We start from the raw sequence: 27471 nt of genomic DNA, 5'->3' as shown, positions 1-27471 counted from the left end.
CCTGAATCATAGTCCTGCCATTTACTCTGAGTACCTCATTATATGAAGCCTTCTAAATTTTTAAATTGGGTAATAACTTTATTACAGAATTGAGAGCATTTCATTGCAATCCTGTTATCCTTGAAGGATACCTTTTAAGACCCCCAGCAGATGCCTTAAATTGTAGGTAGTGCTGTTCAATGGATAGTGGCTAGTATACAACCTGTCTACATAATTCATGCCCTGATACCTCCTTTGCATCACCAATTTTATACTTTAGGGCCATTTATTGAGAGGTTACTCAACACAAATGGGTACAAGATGAGTTCCAGACTAGTGAGGGCTACATATTCAGTCTCTGTGTCAGCCCCTTGCCCAACATCAAGTGTTTATCATTATAAGTAGCTATAATGATGCCTCAGAAGAACTAGTTTAGAACAGGTATTTGATAAATTTTAAGTTTGATGTTTCTCTGAATCGGGTATCTTGACAACCAAGGTGGCTGTTAAGTAACAAACAGGTAGCATATGTAGTGTAGATCAACATAGTAAACAAGGATTCCAATTATACTCTATTCTGAATAATATGATGAAATATCGTGCCATCTGGGAGGTGAGTCATTCCTTTGTCCAAGAATCAGGATGTTGGTTGGTATTTTAATAATATTATTTCATGTGTTTACTTCTAGCCCAAGTAAGAAGACTGTTTATTACATTCATTAAACCATATATCCTGTGGTGTATGTGTGTGTTAAATATGGTGTGAACAGCTATTTGATAAGCTTGAATATTTTTTTAAAAATGTGGTTGGAGAAAGAAAAACAATGAAGAAGTAGAAATTCTTGGATCAGTTTCTACAATTAGCTCAAACTTTGAGTCTCCAAAAAATATCTAAAAATCTGCACTTTGTAGTTTATAGTTCTTGCAATAGAGTATCAAAGAGTGGCTTACAAGGGTTTTTTTTAAAGAAAATTTAACTAGGGAGAGAATATGAATAAATATGGTTTATGAGTGCAGGTACATGTGCATTTGAGCTTTGGGGTCACAGGAGAACTTAAGGTAGCCTCCTCTATCACTTGCTGCCTTATTCTTTTGAGATAGGGTCTCTTGTTGAGCCAGGAGCTAGGCTGGTGACCAGCAAGCACCATCTCTTCTATCTCCACTTTATTCATGTATGTGTATGTGAGCACACATGTGTGTAGTTGCCCATAGAGTCCAGAAGAGGGTGTCGGGTCCCTGAAATTGGAATTACATGTTGTGAGCCATCCTACTTGAGTACTGAGAATCAAATTCAGGTCCTCTGGAAGAGCAGCAAGTGCTCTTAACTTGTGAACTATCTCTCTAGGCACACTGTTGTAATATTTATGAGTAGTGAACTATATAATGTTTATTATTAGCCCAATAATTATTGCAGGGGTATTATTTGACCCGCTATCTAAAAGTAATAAGACTCAGTCAACTGTTAGATTTTATAATTGCCTTATTACCTTGGGCCAGGCAGATATTTTTACCTACTTTATCTCAATAACCTCACCATCCATCTCCCAGCCCTCATCCAATGCCATCCACCTATATGGGCTACCTTCCATTCATAATCCCAAGGTACATGCTTGTATTCTTCATCTGGGCCTTTTCTCGCCATTGTTGGAGTCCGTCCTCCCAGCCCTCATGGTTTTTTTCTCCATGTTAACCCTTCCTGGCATCCTTCCTCCTCTCTTCCAGGTCTCCTGTCCTCTAAAGCCTGGGAACCTTAGCCATGCCCACCCCATACTGCCCTGCCCAGGTCTAGGCCTTTAATCAACCAACCAGGTATAATGTTTTAGGCAGTTTTACAAAACAAGAATAGGTATATCAGGGCAGTAACCAGATCTTGAGGGCCTATAATTAGCATCAAAATAAAGCATCCGAGCAACCCCCAACAACACAACCTCAAAGCTTTTTAATTGATGTAATTCAATTTCTATTTTTGTTTTTGAGTCCTGAATTGTTTAGGGTGTCCTTAACAACAAAAAAACCAGCCCATTCCAACATCCTGACATGTTTCCTCTGTGCTTTCTTCTAGCAGTTCATAATACATTTTTATTTAGTTCTTGTAACTGGTGAGAAAGAGGAATCTGTTTTCATTCTTCATATGATGTCCAATTTTCTCAGCATCATTTATTGAAAAAGCTGTCCTTTCTCTATTAGCACCTTGATCAAATATCAGTTGGCTGTAGATGCATGAAATTCCTCTACTCCTTACCAAGTAAGCAAATACCCTGAGAGAGAGTGTCTTGTGTTATTTGATCTTTGCTAATTCTTTTGTGTGACCACTCTCTTTTTTAAATTAAAAAAATATTTATATGTGTGTGGGGTGTTTTGTCTTCATTTATGATTGTGTACTGTATGCGTGCCTGGTGCTAATGGGGACCAGAAGATGTCAACTTTCCTGTATCTAGAATTATAGCCTTTTGTGAGCCACCATGTAGGTGAGGTCTTCTGGAAGGACAGCAAGTGTCCTCAGCACCGCCACCCCTTTTAAATGTGGAGTGTGTGTTGTGGTGTACTAGTGGAAACAAGATAACAACTTGTAGAAATCTTTTTTTGTGGGTTTCAGGGATTGAACTTAGGTTCTCAAATTTTGATGGCAAATGCCTATACTTACCGACCTAGCTCACCGTCTTTTAACCTTTCTTGTAGTCTACTATATTTTGGCTTTACCTTTTCTTTGGTCTTTCACTAATTTTACAATCACTCTCAGAAATCTGTGGTTATGCCTTTTCCTTTACCTAAAATATTAGGAATTATTTTTACCATATCTTTTAATTTTCATTGTAAATATTACTTTAGTACATAACATCCCACACATCCTTGTCTGAATTTGATACAGTTCCATCTTGTATATGTAACATCCATTCATAGATGTACCACAATTTGCATAGTTTAACTTTGTGATTGTTTATATATGCAGCAAGAGACATGTAGAGATGTGACTTAATTTGATTGCCACTGTAATCCGTAGAACAAAAGAGCCAAACTAAAAATGCATCTTTAAAAATAAAGAAAGACCATATCTCCTTATGTAGTCCTGGCTGGCCTCAAACTTAAAGAGAGATCTACCTACCTCTGCCTTCCAGTACTGAGATTAAAGAGTTAGCCACCATGTTAAGCATAAATGTTTAGTTTTACTGAAAGGGAAGATTTATAGCAATTTATTTTTAAAAGAATATCTTTAAGATCTATTATTTGACAGTTTTATATACTTAATTAACACAATATGTTTCCATCCTATCCACCCCCAACACTTTGGGATTTGAGCCAGACTGTCTTGGTTAATTGCTAACTCTTAATGAATGTATGTATGTATGTATGTATGTATGTATGTATGTATGTATATGTGTGTGTGTATATATATATATATATATAAAACCTTCCTAAATTTCTAATTTCTCTTATCAAGTGGAATGACAATAGTGCATACTTTTTATAATTTGCTCTCTGTGAAGCATCTAGTACAGTTTGGCACTTGGCTGCATAAATGATAAAAAAAATAAGTGATGTGTTATCAGGTGAATTGTGTTTGGGATTTGTGGAGTGTTAAAGCATTTAAAGCACTGTTGTCTACAAAACCCATAGTAGCAAAAAGGCAGAAACTATTTGTATAGAATATCTGTATAGGATCTGATTTCCCCATGCCCCTGAGACAGGGTTTCCTGTGTAGCCTTGCCTGTCCTGGACTTGCTTTATAGAACAGTTCTATCTCTGCCTTCCTGAGCACTGGGATCAAAGGCATGTGCCACCATGCCTTACAGGATCAGATTCTCAAAAAAGATAATATAGATGATACTTTATTAATTAACCAACTTTAGCAAACATTTTATTATTACATTTATTTATTTGTGTGTAAATGTATAAGGTCAGGACAACTTCTTCCACCCTGTGGGTCCTGGAAATTGAAGTCAGATTGTCAGACCTGGTGGGAAATGCTGGGCCATTGCACTGGCTCAGTATTTCTAGAGCCGGGCATGGTGGCATATGTCTTTAATTCTAGCAGAGGCAGGTAGAGATCTGTGAGTTTGAGGCTAACCTAGTCTACAGAGAGCGTTCTGGGACAGTTAGGGCTACACAGAGAAACTATCTCAAAAAACCAAAAGAAGAAGAAGAGAGAGAAGTAGGTGAGGGGAGGAAAGAAAGAAATGGGATGTTATTAGTTTTCTTAAAAAGGAATGTGAGGTCCTGACATTGTGACCGTTAATCTCACCATTAGGGAGACACAGGCAGGCAGATCTCTGAGTTTGAGATCATTCTTCTCTACCTAGCGTGTTCCAGGTCAGCCAAAACTACATGGAGAAACTTGCAAAAACAATAAAAAAAAGTGCTATGACTGTGTGGGTGTCTTTAAGTGAGGTCCTAATTCTAACCTATAGCCTTCAAAGGTTACACTTTTGATCAAGCTAATTTATCTTTCTGGGAAATATGTCTGCCCTAAAATGGTAGATGGGACTGACTGTATAAAAGCTATAAAATCATAGCTTTGATTTTATAAAAATGTAAAAAGATAGATTATTGTGACATAAAGCGATGTAGACGGAGGGTTGTAGCAGAAAGATTAGGCTTGTTTCTTTTCAACTGTTTTAATTTAAAAAGCAGATTATTCTAATTTTGTTCCTTTTTCTGTTTTCCAGGTTATATTTCACACTATGTGCTGACTGTATCTACAGAAGATATTTAAAAAAAAAAGATAAACTTTTTTCCAAGATTTTGATTCCAGTGGAATCTTTGCTTTAGATTTTTTTTTGTGTGTGTGTGTGTTAGTGAATTGTAACTCCAGAAGCAATGCCTGTACAAGCTCCACAATGGACGGATTTCCTTTCCTGCCCAATTTGCACTCAGACTTTCGACGAAACAATTCGAAAACCCATCAGTTTGGGCTGTGGCCATACTGTCTGCAAAATGTGCCTGAATAAACTCCACCGTAAGGCTTGCCCATTTGACCAGACCACTATCAATACAGACATTGAGCTCCTTCCTGTGAACTCAGCATTACTGCAGCTTGTGGGTGCTCAGGTAAGATAGTAACTTAATACTGGTTATTGTCTTTAATTGAAGTTTGTAGTTATATGTGTCTCTGTGTGGGTGTGTATATTTTAATGTTGATACAGGTGGTTGCAAATAGAAATATTTATAAATGTTTATATACTGGATTGTTATATTTGGATATTTCCTCTCCAATTGGCCAGGATAATCTTAAGGACAGACAGCACAATCCCAATAGCAATGTATGTGTGTCCTGTTTAGATTCTCCAATAAAAGGAACCAGAACTCTTGGGAGGAATGTCAGTTCTTAGGGTAAGACACCAAGTACACAAAACAAGCAAGTGTGCTGTGTAAGTACGCAAACAGAGTATTGGGACCAGGTCAAAGGCATACCAGAGCTGGTTGAAAGGGCTGTCAGTGGCCAAAGCTAGAAGGGTTTGAGCAAAATAATATTGAATTGTAACAGTATAAAAAAGAATCAAAGGCTCTGTATAAAATTTAAATGAAGAACAATAACAAAGACCCAGCTATAGTTTTGCTTAAGTGTTCATAATTCTATTTTATTTTTGCACCTGTGATTTTATTTCATTTAAGAAATTTAAAGCCATTGTCCTAGAACCCTGGTGTTTATGCCTGACTTTGACCCCAGTTCTTTTCTCAGGTTGACTCAGTTTGCACATTATATAGAAAGAAAGATAAAGTGCGCTTTGTTTTATCTAAGGAGAGTCATTACTTACTGATTTTTTTTTTTTTTTTTTTCCTTTCTTGGCTTTTAAAAAGTTTATTTTCACTGGATATCGTGGTTGTGTGCCTTTATTCACAACACTAGGGAGACAGGCAGGTGAATCTCTTGAGTTCCAGGCCAACAGGATTACAGTAGTGAGACTTTGTCTCAAAAAGGTGGGCAGGAGAACATTTTATTTTAATTTATTTAACTTGTAAACCCTGTGTCCAGGTACCCTTGGAAGCCAGAAGAGGGTATTGGATTCCCTGAAGTTGGAGGTACAGGCAGTTATGATCCACCTGATATGGGTGCTGGGAATTGAACTTGCATCTTCCAGAAAAGCAACAAGTGCTCTTAACTGCTGAGCCATCTTCCTAACACTTTAAGAAGTTATTAAATATGTTTTATTGGAAAGTGGATTGACCCTGTAACCCCCATTTTGATAAAACCACAGTAACTCTTATCTAAAGTATCGGTAAGAGCTACATAGACCTTCCTTAAATATTTGTGTAGCATATTCATGAATACAGTGAGGTTTGAAAAGGGGGAGGAATCAGGAAATAAAACATGTTAAGAGATGACCAAAAAAAGAAAGAAGGAAGGAAAGCCAGGCATGTTGGGGCATGCCTTTAATCCCAGCACTCAGGGAGGCAGAGGCAGGCGGAACTCTGAGTTTGAGGCCAGCCAGGTCTATAAAGTGAGTCCAAGACAGCCAAGGCTACACAGAGAACCATGTCTCGAAAAACCAAACACACACACACACACACACACACACACACACACAAACCCACAAAAAAACAAAAACACAAGACTTAGACCATGATAAAGACTCCAAAAACAGACCTTCAAGGAAGAGCCATACCAATAAATTCTGATCACGTATTTTAAAAATGGAAAGAAAACTATTTTTCCATTCGAGATGGAAAAATAAGTTAGAAACTCTTCACCTGTAAATGTAAAATTACCCCAAAATAAAATTTTCAGTTGACTACTATTGTGGTGAATGATTCTTGTGGTTTTGTTTTTAAGTATGTTTTCTTTTAAATTATACCTCTTTTAAAAAATTATATTTTTGTTTATTATTTATTTCTTGTTGCGAGACGGGGGGACATGGAGGACAGGCAAAGATTTGGCTTTCTCCTTCCATCGTGTGGGTCCTGTTTTCTGAGTTGGTGGGTGGCAAGCACCTTCAGCCTTTGAGCTATGTCAGATTACATCTTTAAACTTTATCACAGCTCTGAAAATATATATAATCTCTGGCTTTGTCACTTGTTCATTTAAATAATACATGTATTTGCTACAGTTAAAGAGTAGCTTTGATGGATAACCTAAATCAAATATAAATATTTATGTTGAAGAAATTCAGCAAATGCTGTCTCATCAAGGTGAACTGGATTAATATGAACAGAAATAAACCACTGATGGCGGATCTTTGGCTGTAATACTATGATGACAAAGGCATTATTTTCCTGTGTACTTACTGTAAAAATAAATAAATTCAGTCACCTTATGAGAAAAATGAGGTCTTGTCAAAAGTCAGTATACTACATTCATCACCAGCACTCCATAAAACTGAAAATCATCACAGTATAGGAAGTACTAGAAAAGTGTCACAACTTCTAGAATTTTACAAAAAGTAATAAGTTAGGTATCTGGATGAGATACTGGAACACAGGAAGGCTAAGAGGCAAAGGTAAGGCATTCTGAGTAAAATCCGGATTTTAAGCCATAAACGATAGTGTATTAACATTGGCATATTAATGTCTGTAAATGTATCCTACCAACAGAACATTACTGTGAGAATGAGCTGTGTGATGATAAGAATTCTCTGAGCTATCTTTGCCATTTTTCTGGAAATTTAAAATGCTTTTAAAAATTTGTTTTTGTTTTGCTTTGTTTTTTAACCAGGAAAAAATATTTCCTCTAACTGGTAATCAGAAAAATGCTGGCTTAGATAATAGGGTTTTGTTGTTGTTATTTTAAGCTTCTCAGTTTGACACAAACCAGTGTCTGACTGGTAGTGGTCATGGACCTGAAAGTGCAAGGTTCTTGCGCATGCTAGGGCGAGTGCAAACTGGTAGGCTCTAGAAAATAAAAATGGGTTGGGCATGGTAGCACACACCGTTAATTCTAGTACTCGGGAAGCAGAGGCAGGCCCATCTCTGTGAGTTCAAAACCAGCCTGGTCTACAAGGCGAGTCCAGGACAGCCAGCTCTCTACACAGAGAAAACTTGTCTCGGCTATCTCCAAAATCAAAAAGAAAAAAAAAATAAGAAAGAAAATGGAAAATACACAAAACCCTGTAACTATAGCAGATGGTTTTACAAGGGAGAGCTGCAGAGGGATGTCACTGCAGTTTGGAAAAGTGTCAGATTACAAATATCCTAACATAGGAGCTGACTCACTGTGCAGGCTGTTCCACAGAATACTGTGCATTTGCAGAAATTTCCTAAATCCTCACAAATTTATGTAAAAACCAAAACAAATATTTGCTTTTTTTAAATTAACTTTTTATTTTTTATATTAATTACAGTTTATTCACTTTGTATCCCATTTGTAGCCCCCTCTTTCATTCCCTCCCAAGAATATTTGTTTCTTAAAACAGGATTTTATGTATCCCAGACTGGTCTAAACTCATTGGGTAACCAAGTATGACCTTGACCTACTGATTACAGGCATGTGCTGCCACAACTGGGGTTTGTGGTGCTAAGGGTTTAATTCAGGGCTTTTTACATATGAAGAAAACACTCTGCTGAGCCACATCCTAGCCCTCAAATTGATTTTAAGAGCCAAAGACAATTTGGGAGGCAGAGGCAGGCAGATCTCCACAAGTTTGAGACCAGCCTGGTCTACATACTGAGTTCTAGGACATCCAGAAACTCTGGATGTTTGTTTTGAGACTCTGTCTCAAAAACAAAACAAATAGACCTGAAAAAAAAATACAGTGACAAAGTCTAGCATACCAGTAATTTCTGTAAATTAACATACACATGACTAGATATTCAAGGATTGTTAATATGTATATTAATAATGGGAAATGTGAAGAGTCAAGGGGAACTCATAATACCATCTCAAGAAGGCACTTAGCAGGAAAAGCATAGACAAAATGACATCTTTTCCACCAAAGCCACTGAGCTCTAGAATCTGAATCTTTCATGCCAGGATATCTTAAATGTGTTTATACTGATAGATGTTCTCATCAGAACGTCCTCCCAGAGGGTATTGTAGTTGAATGGAAGAACATTTCCTAGGCTTCAACCTTATCTGAAAATTTTTTCAGGTATAGATGTTTTAACTCAAACTACTAAATCTTGAGCTTACATTTATATTTGAATAATACATTTGACCCTGAAAACACAGGTTTTCCTTCGAAAATACTGATTTGTATGACAGATTGAGGTATATATTCCCACACAGCTTCCAGTTGGCTGTTCTATTTCTTTGTTGTTTAAGCTTTTTCCAGTAGCACAAAAAAAAATCCGTACCCCTTAAATTATTAATTTTTTTCCTCCTACCTGGTACCATACACCACACATACACAAGCTTCTTGAAAAACAAAGGCCTGGAGGCAATCCATCGAATTTTACAGATTAGGGACTGGAAAAGATAGTTGAGTAGTTACAAATGCTTGCTGCCAAACTGAGTTCTCAGCTCTCACATCTGGCAGCTCTGCTCACAATAACCAGTAAATACAGGTACAAGGGGTCCAGTGCTGTCATCTGGCATGCTTGCTTACTAGTGATCCCATACACATAAGGAAGTTTAAGACTTTAAACAATTAACCTGTTCATTTCAATGTGTGATGCTTGTTTACAAGTTCTTTATAATAAAGCTTTACATGTTTAAATTATGTACAGCTTAATCCAAAATATTTAGCTTTAGTGTTGTCTACAATGCTGAAAAAAAGCTTTGCTTTTTGCCATCTGCATGTTTCAGTTCAAGCATTTTTCATTCTCTTTCATTGAAGATTCTAAACTCTTTAATCCTCTATGCCATCTTTAAAATCAGGTTGAGTTGTCAAAGGATTAAGTATATACACATCTAGCAAGTCTCAAAACATTTCTTATATACATATACACTTTTATTATTATTTAAACAGAGAGAACTTACTGCTCTTGAGGACTGAGGAAATAGTTTAATTGGTAAAGCACTTTCCTTGCAAGCATAGAATCTTGAATTTAATTCTCAAAATTCAAATAGAAGTGGGAGGCTAGAGCGATGACTTAGTGGTTAAAAGCTCTGACTGATATTCCAAGGGACCCAGGCTTGATTCCCAGCACCCACATGGCAGCTCACAACCATCTGTAACTCATGTATATGGTATGTAGACATATATAAAGGCAAAACAACAATAAACATTAAGTAAATGTTATAAAAAAGATATGAGTATGGTGACACCTATAATGTCAAGGCTGAAGATCCTTGGGATTTATTGGAAACCCAGCCTAGCCTACTTGGTAAGTTCTAAACCAGTGGAAAACCCTATCTCTAGGTGTATGAGAAATAACCACTGAGGTTTTCCTTTTCTACATGTCCACCATCCCCCCAAAAAGAAAGAATGGGTACATACCATAACTTGGTTGACCCTTGAAAATATGATGTTGTTACATGTGGTGGTACACATCTTTAATCTCAGTATTTCAAAGGCAGACAGCCAGCATGGTCTACACAGCAAGTTCTAGGTCAGCCAGGGCCGTGTACTTGAGACTTTGTCTCGGGGGGTGGGGGAAGGTTTGAGGTTTTTTGGGGGGGGGGGGGGTGAGGAAATTTTTTTTCAGCTTTGTTGTTATTGTTAGTCAAGTGTAAATTTACTAATACTACAGATCATTGAATTGTATAAGCAATCTAGTATTAAATGGTATTTGAATTCTCTTTTTAATAAGGCTGTTATGGAAATAAAAGTGGATGGTATAAAAAGTTTTTTAAAGCATTTAGCAAATTTAGTAGTTTTAATGTTGCAAGCACCAGGACTATCAGTGGATAAATTGTACTCAATAAAATGTTTAATAAATTAATGAAACATTCAAAACTTTTCTTTTGGTCTCTAGATCCCTGAGCAACAGCCCATTACTTTGTGTAGTGGGGTCGAAGATACAAAGCATTATGAGGAAGCCAAGAAATGCGTAGAAGAATTAGCATTGTACCTGAAGCCACTTAGCAGTGCTAGAGGTAAATGTAATTATAAAACCCATGCTAAACAAACAACTGTTTCTTTGTTGAGACAGGGTTTCACTATGTAGCCCTGGTTGGCCTGGAACTCTCCATGTAGACCAGGCTGGCCACATTCACAAAGATTCATCTACCTCTCCTTCTCAAGTGCTGGGATTTTCACGCCCTCTTCTTTTCCACTCTCCCCCACTTAGTTTTCAGTGTTAGGCAAGCATTCTGTCACTGAGCTATCTATACTGCAGCCCTAGTCAAGGCTAATGAAATTTATTTATTCATTGTAAACCAAACCTCCTTCATGCTAAATACTATTATAAACCACAACAAATAAAGTAGTATTAAATCCAGAGTTTATGTGGCATTAGAAATATGAATGGCAGGGAATCTTATGTAAGAAGTGGGAAATAGTAAGATCTGGAGAGGACAGGAGCCCCACAAGGAGAGCAACAGAATCAGAAAATTTGAACACAGGGGTCTTCCCAGAGACTCATACTCCAACCAAGTACCATTTTTTGGAGATAACCTAGAACCCCTGCACAAATGTAGTCCATGGCAGCTTAGTGTCCAAATGGGTTACATAATAATGGGAAGAGGGACTGCCTCTTAATCTGATTGGCCTGTTTTTTGATCACCTCCCTCTGAGGGGAGAGCAGCCTTACCAGGCCACAGAAGATGACAATGCAGCCACTCCTGATGTGATCTGATAGACTAAGATCAGAAGGAAGGAGAGGAGGACCTCCCCTATCAGTAGACTTGGGGAGGGGCATGTGTGAAGAAGGGGAGGGAGGATGGGGTGGAGAGGGGAGGAGGGAGGGCCTTATGGGGGGATACAAAGTGAATAAACTGTAATTAATAAAAATAAATTAATTTAAAAAATAGAAATATGAATGACTGGGAGGTGGAGGCAGGTGGATCTCTTTGAGTTTGAGGCCAGCCTGGTCTACAAAGCAAGTCCAGGACAGCCTTGTAGCCTGTGTAGCCTTGGCTGTCCTAGACTCTTTTTGTAGACCAGGCTGGCCTCTACAGAGATCTGCCTCTGCTTCCCTGAGTGCTGGGATTAAAAGCTTGAGCCACCACACCCGGCTCAGACTTTTGTCTTTTGACAGCTTTGTTTTTACCCCACCTTCCCTCCCTCATCTCATCTCCCTGGCCCTTTCCAAGTCCACTGTTAGGGGAGGTTCTCCTCCTCTTCCATCTGACCCTAGCTTATCAGGTATCTTCAGGACTGACTGCCATGTCCTCCTCTGTGACCTAGCAAGGCTGTTCCTCACTGGGGGTGGGGTGGGGGTGTGGAGGGTGTTTATTTTTAAGTGCTAGTCTTAGATAGTTTTATTTATTTGTTTGTTTTGGTGTTTCATGGTAGAGTTTCTCTATGTAGCTCTGACTGCCCTGGAACTCACTCTGTAGACCACGCCTGCCTTGAACTCAAGGAGATCTGCCTGCCTCTGCCTCCCAAGTGCTGAGATTAAAGGGGTGTGCCACCAATAATAAGACTGGGAACTAGCCCACAAATCAGCCACTCCAAAGGAAGTGCTCCTGGATTATAATGTTGTGTTGTAAACCTAGAAATAGCTTCTTTGTTCTCCTCTACAGGAGTAGGTTTGAATAGCACTACTCAGAGTGTTCTGAGTCGTCCAATGCAGAGGAAGCTTGTGACTCTGGTCCACTGCCAGCTAGTGGAAGAAGAAGGCAGGATACGTGCTATGAGGGCTGCTCGATCTTTAGGTGAACGAACAGTTACAGAGCTCATTCTCCAGCACCAGAATCCTCAGCAACTCTCCTCTAATCTCTGGGCAGCAGTCAGAGCTAGGGGATGCCAGTTCCTTGGACCAGGTATGTAATTAAAATTTGTTTGTTGATTTTTGTCTGCTCATTCCCCTGGCTAAGTATTCTTAAAATATAGGGTAAAAAACTTAAGTAATGTACAGATCCTCATCTTTTGTTATATTCTGTTTCAAGCACCATTCAGTTTGACAGTTCTGGCTTGGTGTTAATTTTTCAGAAAATTCACAGATTTTTATCTTGATAACAAAAGTTTATTTTATTGTTATTCATTGAAATGTTTTTCTCTATAGTAATCACTTATCTTCTTATATAAGACGAATTTCCCATAAGCGTGGCTTAAAAACATAGTTGTAAATGCATAGTATTGTTTGGGTTTTTATTGTTTGGGTTGTTGGTGGTTTGGGGTTTTTTGTTTTGTTTTGATTTTTGAGACAGGGTTTTACTATGTAGCCCTGTCTGTTGTCTGTTCTGGAACTCACTCTGTAGACCAGGCTGGAGTTCAGCACCAGTTCAGAGTGCTAGAGTAAAGATGTGCACTACCATCCTTACTGTATTGCTTGTTAATGCCATGGTATTATGTTGCTCTTCAGATAGTAGACTTATGTCATCTTTGCTTGAAGTACATTTTGATTGTACCATTTTTCCTAGCAATGCAGGAGGAAGCTCTGAAGCTAGTCTTGCTGGCCTTGGAAGATGGTTCTGCGTTGTCACGGAAAGTGTTGGTTCTCTTTGTGGTACAAAGACTAGAGCCACGTTTTCCTCAAGCATCGAAAACCAGTATTGGACATGTTGTTCAGCTCCTCTACAGAGCCTCCTGCTTCAAGGTATGAACCTAAACTCCAACTTGAAGCATTGCCCTTTTTCCAAACTTAACATTAAACTTGAACATTAATAAAATTGCCTGTACTTTTCAAAAAATACCAGCATTTTTCCGTTTTAAAGAAGGCATATGGTGGAATATTCTAGTTAAATCCTGTTGTATTGTTGGGTTTGGATTGTTTGGTTTGTCTGTTTGCACTGGTGGAGATTGAACCTTGTACATGTTAGACAAGTACTCTGTTACTGAAATATAGTTTCAACCCTGAGATTTACATGATAAATTAAACATCTGTTATTTCTCATTGCCTTAGTTAGGATTTCTGCTTAGGGTTTCTGTTGCTGTCATAAAACACCACGGCCCAAAGCAACTTGGGTAAGAAAGGGTTTATTTTTAATATAATTCCACAGCAGTGCATCCTTAAAGGAATTCAAGGTAGGAGTTGAAGCAGAGTCCATAGAGGAGTTTATTCAGCCTGCTACCTTATAGTCCCAAGACCACCAGCCTGGGGGTGACACTACTTACAGTGAGCTGGGCCCTCTCACATTAATTCTTAATCAAGGAAGTGCACCACAGGCTTGCCTACACACCAGTCTACTGGGAGCATTCTCCCAATTGAAGTTCCATCTTCCAGAATGACTGTCTTGAATCTAGTTGACAAAAAACTGCCAACACACCCACCAAGACCTTAAGCAAAATTGGTCCAAATAGAGTCACTGAAGCAGGAATAAGGTTTTTAAGAGTTCTTTCCTTATGTAATTGTACCTGTACAGTCCCAGACATACCATTTGGCTTTGGTGTAAATGATACTTGCGAACATACTCTCTTATATTCCAAGTTGAATCTTGACTGCCCCAAACACTGATACTCACCAGGTGTCACTTTTTGTTCATCCTGATTTATTTTCTGTCTTCTTAAAACAAAATATTCTTTCTTCTGATATAGCCTGTAACCTGCTAGTCCTGCTAGCTATAAAGAAATCCATTCCTGAAATCACTATAATTCAACTGATACTGTACTGAAAAGGGATCTCAGCTTTTCATATGGACTTGCAACCAAAATTACTCTCTCCAGTTCAGTGTTTCTAAATATAGATTTTTCACATTTATTGTGATGGTTAAAAAGAATAATATAATTCTTTTTTTTAATATTTTTTATTAGTTACAATTTACTCACTTTGTATCCTAGCTGTGTCCCCCTCTCTCATTCCCTCCCAATCCTACCCTCCCTTCCCCCTTCTTCTATGCCCTTCCCCCAGTCCACTGATAGGGGAGGTCCTCCTCCCCTTCCATTTGACCCTTATCAGGACTGGCTGCATTGTCTTCCTCTGTGGCCTGGTAAGGGTGCTCCCTCTTCAGGGGGAGATGATCAAAGAGCTAGCCACAGAGTTCAAGGCAGAGACAGTCCCTGTTTCCCTTTCTAGAGAAACCAGCTAGACACTGAGCTGCTATGGACACTGTGTAGGGGTTCTAGGTTGTATCCATGAATGGTCCTTGGCTGGTGTATCAGTCTCAGGAAAGACCCCTGTGCCCAGATTTTTTGGTTCTGTTGTTCTCCTTTTGGAGCTCCTATCCCCTCCAGGTCTTTCTAGCTCCCCCTTCTTTCATAAGATTCCCTGCACTCTGCCCAAAGTTTGGCTATGAGTCTCAGTATCTACTTTGATACACTGCAGGGTAGAGTCTTTCAGAGGCCCTCTGTGGTAGGCTCCTGTCCTGTTCCCTGTTTTCTCCCTCTTCCGATGTCCATCCATTTGCCTTTCTGATGCTCAAGTATACAAGGACATTTGTTCACTCATGTTTGTAGCAGCTTTATTTGTAATAGCTAGAAGCTGGAAACAACCCAGTTGTCCCTCAGTTGAGGAATGGATGCAGAAATTGTGATACATTTACACAGTGGAATACTACTCAGTAATTAAAAACAAGGAAATCATAAAATTTGCAGGCAAATGATGGGAACTAGAGAAGATCGTCCTAAGTGAGGTATACTAGAAGCAGAAAGACACACAGGGTATATATTCACTCATAAGTGGATATTAGACATATAATATAGGATAGTCATACTAAAATCTGTACACCTAAGGAAGCTAATCAAGAAGGAGGACCCTGGGTAAGATGATCAATCTTCATTCAGAAAGGCAAACGGGATGGACATTGAAATATAATTCTTCATTGAATACAATTTGAATATATTCCAGAATGTCTGTATGCTTTCCATGTTACATGTTCTCTATTAACAAAAACAGTCAGATACAAATTATAAGACTTTCTGAAGTGGAGTCTTCTCCTAACATGTGTGATGCTCTGGAGGAGTTCCTAGTATCATAGTCAACCAATAAAACATTAACAAGTTGTTAAATGGAATTTTATTTTGCTGTTGGTTTTTGAGACAGACTTACTGTATAGTTTGGTTGAAGTAGATAACTCAGCAATATTTCTGCCTTAGTTATAGTTAAATTCCACTGTGTCTAGGTATAAAATTATGTATTTAAGTATATATATATACTTAAATTTTATTTATTTTATATAATGTGATGATTCAGAGGTAGATGGTTATGCATGTGTCACTGTGCATTTGGAAGTCAGAGGACAGCTTGTGGGTGTTGGTTCTCTCCTTTCCCCATGTAGATCCCAGAAATTGAGCTCAAGTCATCAGGCTTGGCAATAGCATCTTTTTATCCACTGACCCATATTGCTGATCCTGGAAAAAAATTTAAAATTCAAATGTAATTTAAATTATTCATTGGTCATTTTGTTTAGTTATTACTTTTATTTGTATATGTGAGTGAATGCCATATATGTCTCATATTCCCTGAAGCTGCAGTTACAGGCGTTTGTGAGCTACCTAACAAGGATGCTGGGAACCAAACCTGGTTTCTCCAAAAGACTAGCAACTGCTCTTACCCTCTGAGCCAGCTCTCCAGCTCCTAAACTTTTAAAAATATATAATTAAAAATTTATTGCTAGTGCCCTTGCCCACATGTTCATGCACTCGTGCGTGTGTTTATGCACCCGTGCGCGCGTGCACACACATGGATGCGTGTTGTGCATGGGTGTGTGTAGGCACATCCATGTCATGACACAAATATGACGGTCACAAACAATTTTGTGGACTTGGTTCTCTCCTTCCACTTTTATGTGGGTTCTGTGGATTGAATTTAGGTTGTCTGGCTTATGCAGCTCATGCCTTAACCTGCTGAGCTGTGTTGTTGGCCTGTTTGACCTCTCAGTATTCTACGCCTTGTGTATTTGGATGTGAGATCTCTTGAATGTTCTTGATTGTTGTTAGGGTGATGAAGGTGTTGGGGATATATACAGCTCAGTGACAGAGTGCTCATAGTATTTCCAAGGCTCTTGGTTCAATCCATAGCATCCACAACCCCAAAATTAAACATTCAGAGAGCCATTGTACCGTGTAGAAAGCCTATTCTACCTTCTAAAGAGGGTTATGTTGAGGAAGTATTTTCATTCATGTACTTGTTTATTTGGACTTATAATTTGTCTTTGGAAAATGGCAAAGTATAGTTGTTTTTCTGTCACAGTACTTGATTTTGTGTTTGTTCACCTGACTTCATAATGAAAGGTTTAGTTAGACCATACTGTGTTATAAAGATGAAATGACAGTTTCTTTTAACACCCATACTTGATTCTTTCTCTGAGATTGTGTACTTTTTGCTTAATAAAAACACAGTATTACTTTAGAAAAAATAAAAAGGAATACATTTTTAAATCTTTTAAATGTGATCTGTAATTTCTGACTAAAATAGCTTGAAGTGTTTTTAAGTAGAAAGTTTAAATTTTATTTATTTTTATTTTATGTGCTTTAGTGTTTTACCTACATGTATGTCTGTGTGAGGGTGTTAGATCTTGGAGTTAAAGACAGTTGTGAGCTGCCATGTGGATGCTGGGAATTGAACCCGGTTCCTCTAGAAAAACAGTCAGTGCTCCAGCTCCAGGTAGAAAGTTTAAACATGGGAATTTTCTATTATAATGATATGGGTTCTTATGGGAATAAAATGTTAACACAATACAGTTTTGTTTTTGGCAGTATGAGGAATTAACCACTCTGCCATGAGCTACAGCTCCAACCTCCAAATATGTTTTAAAATGTCTTAGGGAACTGGTGATTCTAGGCTGGAATTATTTTAAATTTTTAAAGCTTTGGCCTTATTCAGTCCGGTTTGACTCAGTAAGTTACTGGGATAATAACTGCATGTATATCAGATGTGCTACAAGAATTAAAGTGAGTTAGTATAGTAATAATAATGCTTTAATTAGGTAATATAACATACCAGCTAACACATACCAAGTATTCGATAAAGTTAGCATTTAAAAAAATTTTTTTAAATGTGTGTGTAGCATGCCGATAACACACGGAGGTGACTTCCCCAGTGGTGATCTAATTTCTGTAGGTGTTTCACTGAACCTGGGGCTTACTGATTCAAGTAGCTGGGTACAAGCTGAAGGAATTTCATTTATGTCACCTCAGTGCTCTTCATAGACATGGGACTAAAGGGCATCCAAGGCCCCCACCCTCTGTTGGTACTGGGTCTCTGCGCTCAGGTTGCAGATCCTCACGCTTGTACAGCAAGTACTTCACCTGAGCCACCACTCCAGCTCCCTCCCTGCCTTTAAAAAGTGCTTTTAAAAGAACAAACAAAAAGCAGGGTTGTTTTTATTGTTTGTGTTTGAAACAGTTTTATAGCCCTCCCTGATCTTGAACTTGTTATTTGGCAAGGCTGGAATTTCTGCTGGTCCTGCCTCCACGCCCTCAGTATTAAGATTGCAGGTGAGTACTACCACACCCAGCTGCAAGGCTTATTATTAAAAGATATTGTTGTTATTATTACAGTCCAGCATCTTATGCTCTATACTTTTTGGTGGTGTTCTGTTTCACAAAACTCTATGGAGAAATTAAGATAAGTTCAAATTAGTCATATTTAAAATCGCACTTATTAGAAGCTCTTTAGTTATTAGTGTCAGATAACTTAATGCTAGGCAAGTCCTAGAGTCACTTATTTATGAAGAAGAAACACATACTGTTTTTTAAAATAATTACGCTCATTAAATATTTTCTCTGTTCTAAAAATGCCTATGTTCTCACATGTATCTGATAAATTCTATACTGTCTGAATTTTTTACCCTCGAATATCATTCTTTGTAAGAAGATTTTGAAATCTATGGCTGGGTGTGGTGGTACACATCTTTTATCCCATCTCTTAGGCCTGGGCTGGAGGGCCTGGGGTCAGAGGCAGGCAGATCTCTGAGTTTCAGGCCAGCCATAGCTATATAGTGAGACCCTGTCTTTAAAATAAAAAAGATAAGATATTGACATCTATAATAGGAGATGTTTTCCAGACAGGATGGTGTATTCCATTGCGAGGCTGGTGAGATGGCTCAATGGTGGTCTTAGGACCCACATGGTGGAAGAAAAGAACTGATTCCTGGAAGTGTCTTCTGTGTATGGTTGCTACATCTGGTGCACATCAAATCAAGACACACGAAATAAACTGTATTTTTAAGTTATCTTTTTTTTTTCTCTACATGTGATAAAGTATGAGGCTTGTGTGTCTTTCTAGGTCACCAAACGTGATGAAGACTCTTCTTTGATGCAGCTGAAAGAAGAATTTAGGACTTATGAAGCTCTGCGGCGAGAACATGACTCCCAGATAGTACAAATCGCTATGGAAGCAGGCTTAAGGATTGCACCAGACCAGTGGTCCTCTTTGCTTTATGGAGACCAGTCTCACAAATCTCATATGCAATCCATTATTGACAAGGTAGGGTCTTTATTGTCCTTTACTTTATCAACAATTTTGGAGTCTTGATAATTCATTATTTTGTAATTATTTTATTCAACAAGTGAATATTAACATAAATAGTGCATGTCATGGCTTCTGTAAATGAGATTCAGTATGGCTAGGTATTTTATTGTAGCTAGTCTTATTAGAATGACACTGCCTCTGTAAACATTGGGTTAGTGTTACAGTGTTTCAACCAGTGCTCCCCCATGTTCCTTGTCATTACCTCTCCTCCTTTACCTATGGCCTGAAGAAGCCAGAGGGCTTGTGATTTCCTGGAACTGGAGTTACAAATAGTTGTGAACTACCCCACGTGAATGCTCGGAATTGAGCCATGTCTGGGAGAGCAGCCAGTACTTTTAACTACTGAGCTATCTCTCCAGCCCCTAAACCCTGTTTCCAAATGCCCTTTAATCTTATATAGTGGCCTTTTAATGAATGACATGTTAGATGTATACCTTGAAGCTTCATGATTTCACTCAGAATAATTTTACATATACTAAAGTTATAACCTCTCATGGTGAGTTTGATGAACTTTTCAGTAACCCTGTTTTTATTTTATTCGCCGTGGTTTGGGGGTTTAGGAGGTTTTTTGTTTGTTTTTCAGGACAGTGTTTCTCTGTGTAGCCCTGGATGTCCTGGAACTCACTCTGTAGTCCATGATGGCTTTGAACTCACAAGAGATCCACCTCCCTCTGCTTCCCAAGTACTTAGATTAAAGGTGTGCCACCACTGCCTGACTGTGACTGTTTTGATATAAAGACCACTACAGTAGATGTGACTGTTAGGTCTAGCTCTATGATTTCTATCTAACACAGAAATATGTATTTCTCTTAAAACTGGAGTGGTGTTCTAACCATTGATACATACCAACCTAAAAATATATGAATGTGGGACAGAAAGTCTTAAAACACTGTAATATGTTAAATAATATTTACTTTTTTGCTATTTTCTTAAATGCTTATAATTTCAGAAATGACTGCTTACTCTATATTACATTTAATTTAGAGATAGGGTCAAAATCTAAGAGTATTTTGAAAATATTTAACATTTACTAAATGGGATGATCTTAAGTAATTCACTTCCTTTAAGCAACCTTATATTATTCCTTCTGTACAGAATCAGAGAAATTTGTACACTTTGCAAATCACCTAGGTTGTTGTCTTAGTATTCTATTCCTTTGAAGAGACACCATGACCATGGTAACTCTTATAAAGAAAAGCATTTAATTGGGGGCTTACTTACAGTTTGAGAGGGTTATTTTATTATCCTTATGGAGGCAGACATATAACTTAGAATTTTACATCTGAATCTATGGGTAACAGGAAGATAGAGCCGTTGGGCCTGGCTTGGCATACTGAAGCTACAAAGCCCACCCCCAGTGACACACTTCTTTCAACAAGGCTATACTTCCAAATCCCTTTCATGTAGCACCATTCCCTAATGACTAAGCATTCAGACACGAGCCTGTGGGGGTCGTTTCTATTCAGATTTCCACAATTATGAATGAAAAAGGTCATTTGAACCTTGGTATGCTGGCTTTAATCATTAAATCTCTTACCATACTAGTCTTTCTTTCTTTGTCCCCAAACATGACATTTTGAATAACTGATAGATTGTTGAAACATGAGTTTTATTTTGTCTTTCTGTTTGATCTATAACTGTTTGCAGCTGTTCCTTGACTACCTTTGTATTAGTCAGGGTTCTCTAGAGTAACAGGACATAGTTACGTTTCTCTCTCTATATATATAGAAAGGGGATTTATTACAATGACTTATAGGCTGTAGTCAAGCTTGCCCAACAATGGCAGGCTGTGAACAGAAAGTCTCAAGAATCCAGTAATTGCTCAGTCTACAAGGCTGGCTATCTCAGCTGGTCTTCAGTATATACTGAAATTCTTAAGTCAGTTCTAATGTCAGTGAAGGAAAAAATTTCCTGTCAAGGTAAGAACAAAAACTTCCTTCTTCCACGTTCTTATATAGGCTACCAAGAGCAGGATGATCCAGATTGGAGGTGTGGGCCTTCCCTCCTCAAAGATCCAAATTAGAAGTAGATCTTCCTACTTTAAATTAAGCAAAAATCCCTCACAGGTGTGCCATGCATTTTTTTTGTTTGTTTGTTTGTTTTAATTAATTCCAGATGTACTCAATTAGACAACCAAGAATAGCCATCACAATCTTTAACTAAATTACTGGCAGCTCCTAGGTTAGAACAAAAGCTGATACCTATAGCTGTTCAACTAACTGGTTATAATTTAGTGAGACCCTGGTAACAATATCAGGTTCTTTTGTTTTTTTGAGATAGGGTTTCTTTGTGTAGCCTGGGCTGTCCTGGACTCACTTTGTATACCAGGCTGGCCTCAAATTTACAGTGATCTGCCTGCTTCTGCCTCCTCGAGTACTGGGATTATAGGCATTGACTGGTAACAATATCTTAACATAAGAGCTTTCTATCTCTGAAGAGAAATTTGGTTCATTTTTATATAGATTGTAGGGTTGAGCGATAATTCATACAGTAACTAAGGTATAGATTCTACAGTAGTTTTCTCTCATCACAGTTGAGTTTCATATCCAGAGACCCTTTATAACAAACAGGTAAAGTGTGCAACATGTGTAAGTCTTTTGTAATTATACAGGCAATATGAGATAGAACGTCACAACGAGAATGTTTTTAATGTACACCATCACAAGAGATACTTTATTGAATGACTATTAGGCACTTGATTGTTTGGTGCTTTTGTTTCTTAGGATTCTTTGTGGTAGCATTGCTTTGTGTTGTTCTTCTCAATTCTGAAGATTAAACCCAAGTCCTCAAGCCTGTTAGTTCTACTTCTGAAATACACCCCCTATCTCTCAAGAAGCACTTGTATCTTTTGCAACTTTTGAACTGAAATTTTTAAGTAATTTAAATTTAAATAACCAAATATTGCTAAGCTTGTACTGTAAAGCAGAAATTGAGAATTTATAAGAAATAACAAGGAAATCATTAATCCTAATGAATACATGGAGAAAGAAACATGAGTTAGCAATTCACAAAGAAGATACATTAGCATATCCAATTGCTAAGAAAGAATTTAGCCTCAGCAGTGAATAAAGAGTGTACATCTAAATCTGGGCATAGTGGTCCATGCCTCATTTCTCGCATTCAGGAAGATGCAGAGCTCACATTCAAAACAGTGATTAAGATATGCATACTGATTAAGTTTATTTTTAAAATTATAAGTATACTAAAATATAAAGGCCCTGTCAGGATTTTAATGGTAGTTATATTAATTTCTTTGTTTTTAGAAAATGGATGCTTTTAAGACAGTTATATTTTATAGAATGACCTTTTGAGAGAGGAAAATTGCCCTCTGTAGTAAGCTGCTGAAAAGCTAAATGTTTTCAAGTAAGAACTTATAGTAACTGTTATAAAAATCAGTGTTTTTCCATCTGAAAATTAGATATACATAGCCAACAGAGGGGAGTTTGTGTGAGAGTATGTCTCATTGAGTTTCAGAGAAATATACAACCTCCAAGATATCAAGTCCACTTGGTGACACCTATAAACACATGGGTGTGGGACCATCCACAGGAACAGGAACATGGTCAACCTACCAGGGCAAATCTCTGAAGAAAAATAACCCTTTCTTCCCTGGTAGCCATCAGCTGCCAGTAACTTCTCAGCTAGCAGTAAGCCTCATAAGTCTCTCTGATATAATAGATGATGACTGCCTTCGTCTTTGTGTGGGTAACTGTAGTTGCTGTGAGTCGTGTACAGTTATGCCATGTCTAGAAGACACATTTTAGAGTGCTTCTTCCATCCTCCAGCTGTTATAGTCTTTACTCCCTTCTTTGATATTCCCCGAGTTTTGGTGGTGGTAGTGGTGATGTGATAGAGGTGTCCTGTTTAGGTCTGAATATTCAAGAGTCATTTATTATAGAACTTTGACCAGTTAGGAGTCTCTGAAGTAACTGCTGCCTATGCAGAAAGAAGTATTTCCAAGCAGGGTTGAGAAAAGCATTGATATGTAGGTAGAAATAAAAATATTGAAGCAGTTTGATGATGTGTCCATCTAATAAAACAAGAGTAGGTTCACCCATAGTGTGTGATCTCTTTGGCCAAGGGATTTTGACAAGCTATAATGCCAGATGTGGAGCAGGCTTATATTCCAGTTTTTAAACCTCTTGGTTACCCTAGTAACCTTCATCCCACATTGCATTAATGCCACTTCTTGCCTGGGCAAGTTAGCATGCAGCTTCCACTGCTGGGTGAGACCATTATTAACTTGTCTCTACCAGAAGCCTATATAGAGCTGTATAGTACCATGAAAGCTAGCCAAGAAGGAGGAAGGTTTCACATCAGTTCCAGTTTGACCTCTCTGTGTCCTTCATTCAAATTGTAACAGGATATTATTTAGACTATTTAATATATGAAATTCAGTTTATATAATTTATATGTTTAGTGTCATGATATTTAGTCTTAAGAACTTGATCTCATTTAATATTCAGTGCCATTTTTCTTACTATTATCTGACATCTCTAGATTATACTTTGTAATTTCAGGTATTTGGAAGGACTGCTGTTGTTGATTATTAATATTTATTATTGATTTATCTTTTAGTTGAACAGCGGTTATTCCTAAACCAGCTATATACCCAAATCACCACACAGAGACTAGGATATATTTAGTTAACCTAGAGCACAATACTGGGCAATGATTACTCCATCCTAAACCTCTAAGCCTACATAGCTTCCTCCCATTCCGATCTCCCACATTATATTTGCTTTTAGTCATATCTTAGCTATGGTTCATCTCTCCTGGTGATTCCGGGTCCTCTCCTCTCCTATCTCACTCCCAGTCTTTCCTCTCACTTGCTTCTTTTTTTTTTTTCTCTCCTCTGGTCCAGGAGAGAATGTCCCACCCTATTCTCTCCATTGCTCAGCACTGCCTGGTTGTTTATTGGCTATACAAAGAACAAATGGTAGCATATTTACACAAAATATGATGTCCAATTGAAACCAGATAGTGGGTAGAGGAATCAACATGTGAATGAACCAAGGGTAAATTATATACATTCCACAATAATATTTATACCAACAGCCTACAGAGAACCCTACTAGTATGGTGATATGGGGAGAAAGGCCTCACCTTTGAAGTGTGTGATAGCAGAGGAATGGAGTCGTATACACAGTGAACCAAGCTGTGGCTAGACAGAAAGATCTTGTTGAGGTAGCAGGTAATTCATTCTGGCCAAAACATAGGTTAGGTGGATAGATACAAAATAAATTTAATAAACTGCAAAAATGAAGGTGTAAATAAACTGTGTTTAAAAAGGGTTATCTGATCTTTGAGGAAATTAATGTTTATCTTTTTCTTTTAAGTTGCAGACCCCTGCCTCTTTTGCACAGAGTGTTCAAGAGCTAACAATTGCTCTCCAGCGGACTGGAGACCCAGCAAACTTGAACCGACTAAGACCCCATTTGGAGCTACTAGCAAATATTGACCCTAGTCCAGGTAAAGCCAAGAGAAGTTAGTGGGCTGTTTATGTGTACCTCAGTACTGCTTTGTGATTCTTCAGTTATCTTTTTTGTTACATTCTTCTAAAGTTTCCCAAAGTAGCTTTCCCAGACATTTAGGTTTTGCTCCAAATTATATCCTCTTAATCTCATTAGTTTATCTCTATTGATTGTTGTTTTAAAAATTTGTTGCCATTTTTCTCTTAACCCTGCTGGCACCCAAATAATTGAGACTACTATATTTATTTAAGAAGCTTTATGGCACAAAAACTGAGCAACATTACTTTATTTTAAACCCTCTAAGCTAATCTAGTTTCCTCCCAGCTGAAATCCCTGAGATACTTGCTTTTTATTACTTTCTCTACTCCCAGCTGCTCTCTCATGATGTCTCCTGTCTGCTTATGGCTGAATTTCCACTCTCCCCTTCCCACTCCCCGGCGGGCAGGAAGCCCAGCCCTGTACTCTTCTCTGCTCAGTCATTGTCTGTCAAGCCTCTTTATTGACATGTCAGGGAACAATTGGGGAGTGAAGTTTACACAACATTGAAACAGGAGATTCTCAGAACAAGGATCCCAACTAGATACGGGGACACAGAAAACAGCATTTGAATCTTTTTGTTGTTGTTGATTGATTGATTAAGTCACCTCACATCCTGATTGCAGCCCACCTCTTCTCCCAGTCTCCTCTCTCACAAGCTCCTCCCCCCTATTTTCCCCTGTCCTTTTCTTCAGAGAATGGGGAGGTCCCCCATTGGTATCAACCCCTCCCTGGTACATTAAGTCACTGAACTAAGCACATCCTTTCCCACTGAGGCCAGACAAGGAGTGCACAATAGCATTATGCCTACACACTAAAACTAAAATTCATTTAATACTTTATATTATACTGCTTCGTTCACACACAGCTCTTGACATAATTCTCCTGTTAGAGCATGCTGTATTTTACCCTTTTCATATCTTTGTCACAATTCAAGTTTTCTCAGCTTTTCTTTAGTTGTGTTTCCATTATTCCATCTTCTCCTAATACCTTGTTCCATTAATGATTCTCTTTCTTACCTTTACTTGGCCATTTCTTTCTCGCCCTCCTTGACCTGGAAATATACCCAGTGACCTGTTATGTGAACAGTACTTTATCTGCTATTCTCTTAGAGTATACTGCTAATGCAGGGCTGAATCTACATACTATTCACTATAGTTTCCTACTCACTACTTCCAGAAATGACTTCTAAGTCCTTAAACTACTTCCTGGCTTTTCAGCAATTACTGATAACTCTTCTTTGATACAGAATTGCCTCTGTTTTGTTTTTATGTGTATCCCTCCACCCTACCTCATCAACAACAGTGCTATCTGTGCCCTTGAAACTGTTTCCTTTGATTCTTAGCATCATGTGTTACCTCTGTATAGAGTAGATTTCCAAAGAGTTCTGTCAACGCTAGTGTCATCATTCCAGACCCATTTCCCAAATAAATGCTTTGTGATACTCAATATCATCTGTTCCGTGTTTCAGAGTGAGTTCATCTTTGATGCCTAATCTTTGAGCTGTGTTTCTTTTATCTGAGTGTTTCCACTTATTCTACATATCTTTTGAGATACAAGTTTTATCTGTTCTTCTTTGGTAAGTCCCTTTGACCCCACATTTAGTGATTATTCATTAATCATAGCGTTAGTCCTTTCCTTGAGACTTAATGCTTTGAACTTCCTCTACGACTCATTCTGTGAGATCAGGCTACTTATTGCTGCAGAGTAAATCACATTTGTACAGATACATTTTCAGTAACATGCCATTGCTTATAGAATGGGCCTGTGGCTTTCAAACCCTCGTAAATTTTCATCACTCCATGTTTATAGGTCAATTCCCAAAATGGCTGAATAAAATCAAATCTTTACATTTGTGTGTGTGTGTGTGTGTGTGTGTGTGTGTGTGTGTGTGTAACAATTATTTTCCACATTGTTGTTAGTTAGCATTCAGATCAATTAAATAAGAAATGCCACCAGATAGTGGCGGTGCATACCTTTAATCCCAATACTCAAGGAGTCAGAGACAGGTGGATCTCGGTAAGTTCAAGGCTAACCTGTGAAGCACAGCCAAGGCTGTAAAGAGAAGCCATGCCTCAAATGAATGAATAAATGAATGAATGGAAATTAAACTGCAAAGCAAGTCCAGGGCAGCCAAGGCTACAAAGAGAGACCCTGCCTCAGATAGATATTAAAAATAAAGAAATGCTACAGTACTTCTCTCTATATTACCATATCTCCTGTAGCTGTGCCATTATGTTCTGTTCTTCCATAACAGCAGATAAAACTGTTTGGCAAGTGCTCTTCACTGGGCCATATATCCAATGGTAACAGCATATTTTTGCTGTTATTTTGTTTTTGAGACAGGGTTTCTCTTTGTAGCCATGGCTGTTGTGGAGCTCTGTATACCAGGCTGGCCTCAGACTCACAGAGATCTACGTCCCACGTGCTGGGATCAAAGAGATGTGCCACTACCGCCTGGCTCTAATAGCACTATCTTAAATTCACTCTGATGAGTCATTTATCTCCACCAAACTTATTTTGTCAAGATCACCATTTCCACTGTCACCTGAATCCACAGCTCACTGTGTGTATGCATGCACGGTTGTCAAAATCTCTTTCCCCCATTGTGTGTGTGTGTGTGTGTGTGTGTGTGTGTGTGTGTGTGTGTGTGT

General features: G+C 38.2%; 1 protein-coding gene across 2 annotated transcripts in view; it reads left to right on the top strand.

Moving 5' to 3' along the window:
* Rc3h1 (ring finger and CCCH-type domains 1) overlaps positions 1–27471 on the top strand; it is a 77606-nt gene that overhangs the window by 20480 nt on the left and 29655 nt on the right. For both annotated transcript variants that reach the window (XM_055624482.1, XM_055624481.1), the window contains exons 2-7: positions 4643–5024; positions 10767–10887; positions 12478–12717; positions 13318–13493; positions 19062–19262; positions 24647–24779. In XM_055624482.1, the coding sequence (XP_055480457.1) occupies positions 4794–5024; positions 10767–10887; positions 12478–12717; positions 13318–13493; positions 19062–19262; positions 24647–24779 (1102 nt within the window). In that variant the 5' untranslated portion in view covers positions 4643–4793. The remainder of the gene's footprint in view (positions 1–4642; positions 5025–10766; positions 10888–12477; positions 12718–13317; positions 13494–19061; positions 19263–24646; positions 24780–27471) is intronic.

Source organism: Psammomys obesus, unplaced genomic scaffold (genome assembly GCF_907164565.1).
Source record: "Psammomys obesus unplaced genomic scaffold, mPsaObe1.curated_primary_1811, whole genome shotgun sequence".
NCBI classification, from domain to species: domain Eukaryota; kingdom Metazoa; phylum Chordata; class Mammalia; order Rodentia; family Muridae; genus Psammomys; species Psammomys obesus.
This window is presented reverse-complemented; position numbering and strand designations above follow the sequence as displayed.